Here is a 9,338-nt window from a genome sequence, read left to right as displayed (position 1 = left end):
AAATAGTGTCTTAGAAGATACTCCAAATGCAACCAAAGATGCACAAAATATTGTCAAACCTCAATTATGATAATTTCATCATTCAGACCTGTACACTCTACAGTCATACAATTTTCTCTGACTCTCCACCTCATTTCTGACAGACCCACCCTAGCCCTGCTCAACACACAAGTTTCTAGAGAGCATTTACCACGCATCCCAACGTATAATGTTTTGTAGCAGCATTTTGGAGGACCCAAACGTATTCTTTTTTCCTGCCTTGTTTTCATAAAAAGTTGCAAAACCTACATTTTATTCTCAAATCAATCAAGAGGGTTTATAAAATGGTACTTAATAAAATCCAGACTTCAATGTGACTGAAAAAACCCAAGTAATTTGTATGTGTAGATTGACTATCTTCTTGCCATCGTTATTATATATATATATATATATGTATGTATTCTTATCATTACAGATTCAGGTCTCATCTCCCTGTTCTGAGATCATCAGAAAAAGCATCACATCAGTGATGGAGATTGAATGGGCTGAGGTGTTATATACAGAGCCAGAAGAGGGGGATGCTTTCAGATCTCATCAACAGGGAAGCAAGGAGAGCAGAGGACTTCAGATATTGCAGTGTTACTGTGACACTCCCAAGACAAGGGAGAGTTTATTTATTTTCTCCATCGACATGAAAACGGTCATCCAAATCTTATGCTTCTTCCTCTTAATAACTTTTTACAAATGCGCAGTCATTACTGGGGTAAGTCTCTAACTTTCTTGCTTATATGAGCATGTTTGCAACTTTGTGTTCATTTTGAGAAGGCATAAAATTGCAGGGGGCTAGATTTCAGGGAATCTACCAGTGGTTAAATATTTATTTCAATTGTGCAGGAAAAAAAGGTCCTCCTGACAGTTCAGATAAGAAGGCTTCCAGCAACCATTATACTCTGCTTTTTTTTTCAATTTTCAAAGCACTTATAACTCAACATCCTTGAAAGTTTTATTAACTAACTCACAAGTTTCTTCCAATGTGGAGAGGCAATAAAAAATAATCAAGACTCAAAGAGAAATGCTTGCATGATTTTAATTTCTCATTTTCATTCTTGCTTTGGAAAATACTTCACTTTCTGCCAGCAGTCTGTGCTGCTCCATGCATCTGAAAGTGAAACTGCCCTCATTGATTGTAAGAACTGCTTAGTTTATGTAGGCTTATAAATAACACTGACTTTTTTTTTTTTTACTGCTATATGATTATTTTTTCAACTAAGCTTATCTAAATTGTTTCCAAAGTGAGGTTGGTCTAGGTCAGTAATTCTCAACCAGGGTGCCGTGGCACTCTGCGGTGCCTTGAGATCCTTTCAAGGGTGCCATGGGGTGCTACACAATGTTATCACCGTTAGGTGTGCAAACATGATTCATAAACCCAATTTGCAAATAGGAATCCATAATGTTAAAAACATTCTGCCCTGTTGTGGTCTTTTTGAGCTCTTTGCAACAGAAAAATTGCTCTATTATTTTTCTGTAGTTAAGAAATGAGTGAAAGGTAAGAGCTGGCAATTTATGAGGGGTGTCTTGAGTCTAAAAAGGTTGAGAACTGCTGCTTTAAGTAGGTAATCTATACCAATTACACACTTTTATAAATAAGCCTAGTTGCTAGATTTGCATGAATAGGCTGTGTTATTATCTATGAGTTGTAAAACCACAGAGCCAAACACATGAACATAAAATCAGTCTGGGGAATTCAGTGCGTCTTTTTTTTTAACACACTGTGCCACAAACTTCTATTTAAATGGCAAATGTAGGGAGGAAGTGTCAAAAGGTTTCCAGGCTGGGACGAATCGCTGTATCAAACCACATCAACACAAAGGTCAGGGTGTGCTTTAGCCATGTTGGGGGCCGACTGCAGGAAGTACTGAGCCCCCCAAACCCCTGCTGACTTGATGAGGCATTACAGGATCAACACATCTTTTGGGGCAGCGCTTTTTTATTTGCAGAAGGGTGGATAATCAGCTCCTCTGTGGATAAAGTTGTAGCTCCATTGAAGTCAGTGGTTTCATGACAGTTTAGACTGCCTGGGAATCTGCCACAGGATCCAAACAGATACCAATCTTTTTTTGGGGGGTGGGGGGGAAGGATGGGGTCATGCCTACACTAAAACACTAGAGAGATTTACAATTGAGAATCAAATCAGAACTTGAAAAGAAAAAGAGAAAGGCAAAAAAAGGGGAATCAGTGTCCTCTAGTGACTTTAACTCTTTATTTGCAATGGATGTTTAGACGTTCTGCTTATCTGAGACATTTTTAAATTGCTGTTACGTTAAACAGAAGGCAGGACAGTAGAGACCAACTTTCAAAAAGGCACAGTCTTTCATAAGCAACAGCCTACTTTGTCCGATGCAGGCTGTCACCTACAAAAGCTTATGTCTCTCCAAAGGAGAGGTGACACCTCTAAGGTATCTCTGAAGTGCCACCGTGCCCTGCTGTCTGCCCGATTTCAGACTAACACGTTTAACTACCTCTCTCTCCTATAGGGCTGAAGTGAACAGTGATTAGTATGCAGGGCAGCCAGGATTATGTCGAAGTACAGCAGAGTAGTGAGTCTTGAACCTCTTTTAAAACCTTTATGTTAACTTGCTGCTTCACTTGTTTTTGGTCTTGGATGCAGTATGGGTGCCCAGAACTGAGGCTGTGATTCAAATATAAAGAAGGAGATGCACTTTCTCAGGTGAGAAAGAAAAAGCAGAAGTTTCCCTGCAAATAAATGTATAGTTAGGATCTTTATGACAAAGAAATTGGGCAAAAAAGAGACTACTCCATTCTAAGGAAAGAATGTACAGTATCCCGCACCCCACCATGTATTTTGTGGTTGCTTTTTGGTGAGCCTGTCCTATTCTGACTGGTGGGAATTTTACCACTGGTTTTAAATAGGGTCAAAATCTTCTCAAAAGCATGATATATCTGCACACTACTGATTGATTCTACTGAAAACAATAGAAACTCCTCAGTCTCTCTCCGAAAATGCATGCAGGGAGTAGTAAATACCCCAGAAGTGGCTGCAATACCATTCTGTTGGCTTCCCTTTTGTATTCTTCCTTTTAAAGTCCAGTGGCTACTTTTGAATTGATAAAGCCCATACAATGAACGCCTTTCACTTCAGCTCATCCAGTCCTAAATGGTACGTTTCATTTAAAAAAAACCCCCCCTACCATTACAGTACACTCGAAATCCAGGAAGACTGTTTCTCTGGTACACAAAAGGAGTCTGGTTGGCCAGGGTGGCCATCATAGAGGACATTCTGGTTTTCTACTACTCTGTCCTCTGTCCTTTATTGATACGAACCTGGATGCCTTTATGTATTTTCTCTTGAAGAGAAAAATAGAGGACATAAAGGCATCCGGTTTCGTATCAATAGAGGACAGAGGACAACGGGACTGTCCTCTATGATGGCCATCCTAATAAGATGGTATGCAGGGAGGGCGAGGGGCTCAGATTTTAACTACACATTTTGCATTTATTAGTTAACTGAGGGGCAAATCCCGCATCTTTCCTTAGGCAGGTCTCCTCCTGACTGACACCACCTTGTTCAAAATTTTCACTACTCTGAGCCCTGTGATACAGTGGACCCATTCTGTAATACCACAATGAACAATGGTTCAGTGATACTGGCCTTTTGTCATCCAAAGGTAGTGGGGTCAGACTCTGATCTGACTGGGGAACTTCCTACTCACATCAATGATTATAATCGAGCCAGGATTGTGCACCTATCGCTAAAATCTCAATCTGCTTAAACTCTTCCTCCATACTTTAAATACCTATTTTAAAAACCAAAACAAATGGTCTGGATGAGATGATAAACACCCATGATTTTACTGCCTGCCATGGGAATGAAGTGGGGTGAGCCTTTAGCAAATCTGAACACAAGGCCTTATGTTTCTTATTAATCATTAAGGCCATGTTTTAAAGGTATTTAGATGTGTAAAGGTGCAGCTAGATGCCTCAAGATTTTCCCAGGCATCTAAGCACTTAAAGCCCTTTGAAATCTAAGCAGGGTCACTGCTTAAAGCTCTGTCAAATGCTAAATGCCTAGGTGCTTAAATACCTTCGAAATGTGGCCCTTAGTATCTTCATCTCAGATGTGTTCTTGAGCCTTGGTCTCCAATGTAGGATGCACGATGATGAAAAGCGCTACACTGAAAGTGGTGGAGATTCCCTACATACCAGATTCAGATCTCACTTGCACGGGTGTGAGTCAGGACTAAGTCAGATGAAGTCAAGGGCCTGACCCCAGCACAAAGCTGGGTGTCAAATTAGAAGCAAGCCCTATCATCAGTAAGCATGGCAGGAACAGCACAGGCAGCAGCAAAGCAAAAGGTCCCCAAACTGTCCCAACCTGTAGGTGGGGGACACTACACCTTCACTGCCAAGCTCCACCAGCTTAGGCTGGATATCAAATACATCCCTGAACAATCCAGCTGGCTTTGCAATTGGTGACCTGCCTAGTGGGGGTGTGTTGCACACTCACTTCCTCAGCCGCTTATATTTAAAAGAAATGTCCTCACTGTTTCCAGCCCTCGAGGGATGAATTCAGAGCCTGGAGTGTCAGGCATGTTATTAATTTGTTTTTCAAGAATCTCCAGCCCAGACAGGGCCATGTTCGTGGTGTTACCGACCTCCAATCATTACAAAACATATTATGGTGACTCATGAATGAGCCCCAGACTAGAAGGATCGATAAGCTTTTGAAGGGATCTCATGGCTTATTTATTGAGGAGGCGAGGAATCATTCCCTATTAATATGTGACACAGTACGGCTGGAAGGGGCAAGTTCTCAGCTTCAAGCTCTATTAGAAACATACCCGCCATTCAGTGATGTGCTCCTGTAGTTCTGCGCTGGTGTTGTGCCCTTGAAACCAGCACATTTACCCCAGTGTGGCACTGGTGTGATCCCACATTCATAAACTGAAGAAAGTCCCAGCTCTGGTTTTTTTCCTTTTTTTTTTTTTCCTTTGAACAAATGGATGTAGAAAAAAGTCCATGGTTGGAATTCCCTTTTTTTTTTTGCATAGATTTTAGGGCACCTGGAAACAATGAAGCTGCCGAGATTGAAGGACTTTCCACTGTACAACTTTATCAGCTTTATCAGAAATCAGAAGATAATTGGTGGCTATGAATAATGAGTATAGCCATAATTGCACGAGTCATTTTACCATTGGGGAAATCACCTACCACAGCTGTGCTGAGTGAGTCACTTGGGAAGCAGGGTGCTGTCTGTATGCACTGGGTTACCTTTTAGACCACAATAAGAAACCATCTGGGAACACACTGTCCCGCAGTCACAGAGTGATGGGGTAACAGCACTAACACACGCTACATAAAGTATGCCCAAGAGGTGGAAAGGGACCTGTTAGAAGTGGCACCTGAGGATGTGTCCATCAGTTGCCCAGCAGTGTAATTTGCATTCTGCAGCTCCATGCAACCGTTGCAACATTTGTATCTTTATGCTTCACCTTCCCTCTCCGTGCCTCAGTTTCCTTACTTGTTAATGCCTTGTTTGGCCTTATGAAGTCATGTCTGTAAGATCATGGGCGAATGGCGCCTCCTGATTCTGGGGGAGCACCAGCTGCTGATCACCAACCGGGGAGGGGGTCCTCCAGTGGCCGAAAGATGCTTTGAGGTCTGCTGAAGAGAGGCAATCTGTCTGTCTGTTTATCTATCTATTTCTTTCTCTCTCTCTATCTACCTACATATTGCTTTCATCCAACCCTAGATGACAAATTATATATAAATACAGGAGATTGTAATCCCCATGAGAACATTTATGTCTAAGAACAATGGAGTCTTGATTCCTTTAATACGAACAAGCGACAATTTTATTATCTTTACAAATCCTCTGGTTTAATGCAGGGCCACTGTGAACTCAGCAGATTTCCTCTGACTCTCTTTCTGCATTGTAATTATCAGCCTTGGGAGCACGAAGACCTTTCCTCCCTGTCCTGACTGTGTCCCAGGTGCTGCTGTGAAACCCTTCTACTAAAAACTTGTTTTTTACTCTCCTCAAAAGCCCTCCTTGACTTATCTTTCAGCACATGGGTCTTAAAATGTCTCTTGTTGCAATTAGGAATTCATGCCCCTGTGTTGTACTCAGGTTGATTTATTTGCCAGTCCTCCTGGAAGAGGGAATCCCACCCTCCCTTCAAGAATATAGGTCTGGCTAATTGATGTGCCTCTTCCTAGGCCTGTGAGAAGGACCTGCAGTGTGGGCCTGGGACATGCTGCGCGATCAGCCTGTGGCTTCGAGGACTGAGGATGTGCACTCCCCTGGGACAGGAAGGGGATGAATGCCACCCATTCAGTCACAAGGTATGGTCGAGCAGCCCGAACCCCTCCAGGCCTTCTCCTAAGCAACAGCCCAAGCTGATTGTTTTCCTGACTGTTGCATCTGTACTGTCCCAGATCAACTTCTCTTGCAAAAGAAAATAGCCCACCCTGTTGTCCTAGACAGAATGATTCACTTGCTAATCAGATTTTATCCTTTGACAAGAGGAGAGCCTCCTGAGGCTGGGATCCATTATGCTGTCAAGCAGTGGGCATGTGGCTTGAGTAGGACAGCACTGAGCTGGGATTCGAGAGATCTGGGTTATGGACTCGTCTCTGCAACAGACTTCATGTGTGGCCCATATTGTGTGATGGCTCTGTGCCTCAGTATCCCGCCTAGAACGGCCCCAGCCCACAGAACCAGAAAGATAATTTCAGTCCTCCACCCAATGTCCTCTAGTACAAGTGCTACAAGCTCTACCTCAAAAGGTAAATAGGCACTTAATACTCATTGCTTTCAAAAGGGAGATTGGTACCTAAACACCTTTGAGAACCTGGGATCATTAGATTCACTTAGTCAGGCTCTCAAACAACACTTTAAAACACCAGCCTGTCAAAGCTGCCACTAAATAATTGCCATTGGACTGAGAATGCCACATATCCACCGCTAACCCTGTTTAACTGAGCTGGGGGGCTGATCTGTAAGCTCAGGTGGTCTCTTGGCACTTCCGATTGAAGCCTAAATACTCAACCAAGCAGATGTTAAGATAACATCTCTGAACCTTCAAAGCTCTGAAATTCTTGTCCAGCAAGAAACACAAAGGAAGGAGGATTAGTCCAAAGTGATGATTTGCTGCTGTTCCTTTGGCCATGAGTATTTAGCACCAGCCACCAAGGAGGCTGCTAATAGCTACTCCGCTATTGATTTCACGTGGCAGGAGCGAGACTCACTAAATAATACAGTGCTTTCCATCCTGGCTCAAACTGCAGGAGATGGAAGAGTCTCCGAGGGATCAGAATTTCATTTCAGACAAGTCTATGGTGAAACTGTCAAGCTCGGGAAATAAAGATAAATTTCTAGGACTTCAATTTCATTTGGGATTTTGCTGCAAAGCTGGGAGATAAGCAAATACTTGCAACTCAGTTTCCTCTTTTACTGCCGGGAAGGAGAGGAGACAAGGGAAGAAAACAGAGAAGTGAGGAAAGGGAGCTGTACATACACTGAAGAGCTCAGGTCCTTTCCATCATTGCCTGCTCTAATATTAACTCCAGGCACCCCTAATTTAAATCAGTTTTCAGTTGAAATGGATAATGGCTAACCTATTGTTATTGGTACCCAAGTTTGATCCCTTTTGTCACAAGGACCTAATTATGATGCGCTTTATGCATGCTGTAATGAAGTCTCCTTGGGTGCGTCTACACGAGGTGCTTAATGCGCATCAGATTAATTCAACTGCACATTAGCGTGTCATGCAAAAAGCATGCTGATGTGCTAATGTGCAGTAGTCTTAGTTTAATGTGCATTAAGCATCACAAAAAACGGTCATCTGCACTAATGCACAGTAGTGCCAATTACTGTGTATGAAGTTAGCACTGTAATGTGCCATAAGTATGGTGCACTAATGAACGTGTAGACGTCCCCTGTGAGCAAGGTGGTTTGACTGGAGATAGGAAGGGGAAACCAAGGCACAGGTGTTAGGGCAGAGGTGGGCAAAATGCGGCCTGTGGGTCAGATGTGGCCTTCTAGGCCATTCTGTCTGGCCTGCGGGGCCCCTAAAAAAAATTAGAAAATTAATATCTATCTGCCCTTGGCTGCCTGTCATGCAGCCCTCAATGGCTTGCCAAAACTCAGTAAGCGGCCCTCTGCCCGAAATAATTGCCAGTCCCTGGGTTAGGGTTACTGAAGCTAATTATACAGCAACCACCAAACTGGAAACTTAAAGGCAATTTTTTAGGGTGCAGCCCCCACAATGAGGTACAGACACAATGAGCTGTTCTGGGAATCAGGCCACTTCTTTTACTGGCTAAAAGGGTGTTAAGATGAGAGAGAGAAAGGGGGGCAGGGATGGAGGAATAAAGGAAGGGACAGAGGGAGGATTCCTGAGCAAGGGCCATAGGGACAAGTCTGTAATGCCTTACTCTTGCCTGTGCTGAAGTTCTTTGCTGGCTCAGGATCCAAGTGAAGAACTTGTCCCTTGTTACTGAGCATTGAACCCTTGTGTAACAAGATGGAGAAGCTGATGCTGCCCATCTCCGGCTTTCTTTTGGGGCCAGAGTTACAATATTCTGCATGTTTCTCAGTTTCTTCCGCTTTCTGTTTTAGATCCCTTTCTTTGGAAAGCGCCAACACCACGCCTGCCCGTGCCTTCCAAACTTTATATGCTCCAAGTTCACTGATGGCCGATACCGGTGTTCAATCGACTTCAAGAACATAGACTTTTAACAAACAGGACAGCGCCGCCGAGATCTTTGCATCTGGAGAACTGTGCAGCACTTCTCACAGAAATAAGTAACCTCCCACCTCACCTTCCTTCCTGCCTCTTTTGGTTTTATTGCCTTTTACTGACACTATGTATTGTACATCATGATTGTCAAGACAAAATAAGGGCAAGGGGGATTTTCAAAGGCACAAACAATTCCTCAGTAGATCCCCAAGCAATTTTACAAGGACATCCCAGAGAGCTTGCACAGAAACCAAGTCATTTGACACAAATCAGTGGGACCTTGCTAGAGCCAGGGATAGAGCCTAGTCCCTCCAGTTAACTAGGTTACACTGCTCCCTGCATGTCTATGTATGCACCTAACTCCCATTGACTTCTGAGGAACATGGCATCTACCTGCCACTTGTGGCTTTGGAAAGCTCCCCGACGTCTTTCTGCATGTAATATAAGGGACATTGTCACCATATTTTAGACCCCTAATCTATTTTTAGTAGTACAAAGAAGGGATTCAGGATGTAAAAAAAATAGGGTGTGATGTATAACCCTGCCTCACGTTGCTGTGTCTGCTCACAAATAGGCTCCACTGTTCTTAACTCATCC

General features: G+C 43.2%; 1 protein-coding gene across 1 annotated transcript; it reads left to right on the top strand.

Annotated features, from left to right (window-relative positions):
- Positions 1–670: 670 nt before the first annotated feature.
- On the top strand, positions 671–8,740 carry PROK1 (prokineticin 1). The gene is made up of 3 exons (XM_006025300.1): positions 671–742; positions 6,217–6,342; positions 8,621–8,740. The coding sequence occupies exons 1-3, from the start codon at positions 671–673 to the stop codon at positions 8,738–8,740; spliced, it is 318 nt and encodes a 105-aa protein (XP_006025362.1).
- The last annotated feature ends 598 nt before the right edge of the window (positions 8,741–9,338 follow it).

Source organism: Alligator sinensis, unplaced genomic scaffold, assembly GCF_000455745.1.
Source record: "Alligator sinensis unplaced genomic scaffold, ASM45574v1 scaffold872_3, whole genome shotgun sequence".
Lineage (NCBI taxonomy): Eukaryota > Metazoa > Chordata > Crocodylia > Alligatoridae > Alligator > Alligator sinensis.
This window is presented reverse-complemented; position numbering and strand designations above follow the sequence as displayed.

Coding starts and splice junctions, on each gene's coding strand:
- PROK1 (XM_006025300.1), top strand. CDS start 671: ATGAAAACGGTCATCCAAATCTTATGCTTCTTCCTCTTAATAACTTTT. Junction 743..6,216: donor AATGCGCAGTCATTACTGGG/GTAAGTCTCTAA, acceptor GCCTCTTCCTAG/GCCTGTGAGAAGGACCTGCA. Junction 6,343..8,620: donor GCCACCCATTCAGTCACAAG/GTATGGTCGAGC, acceptor TTTCTGTTTTAG/ATCCCTTTCTTTGGAAAGCG.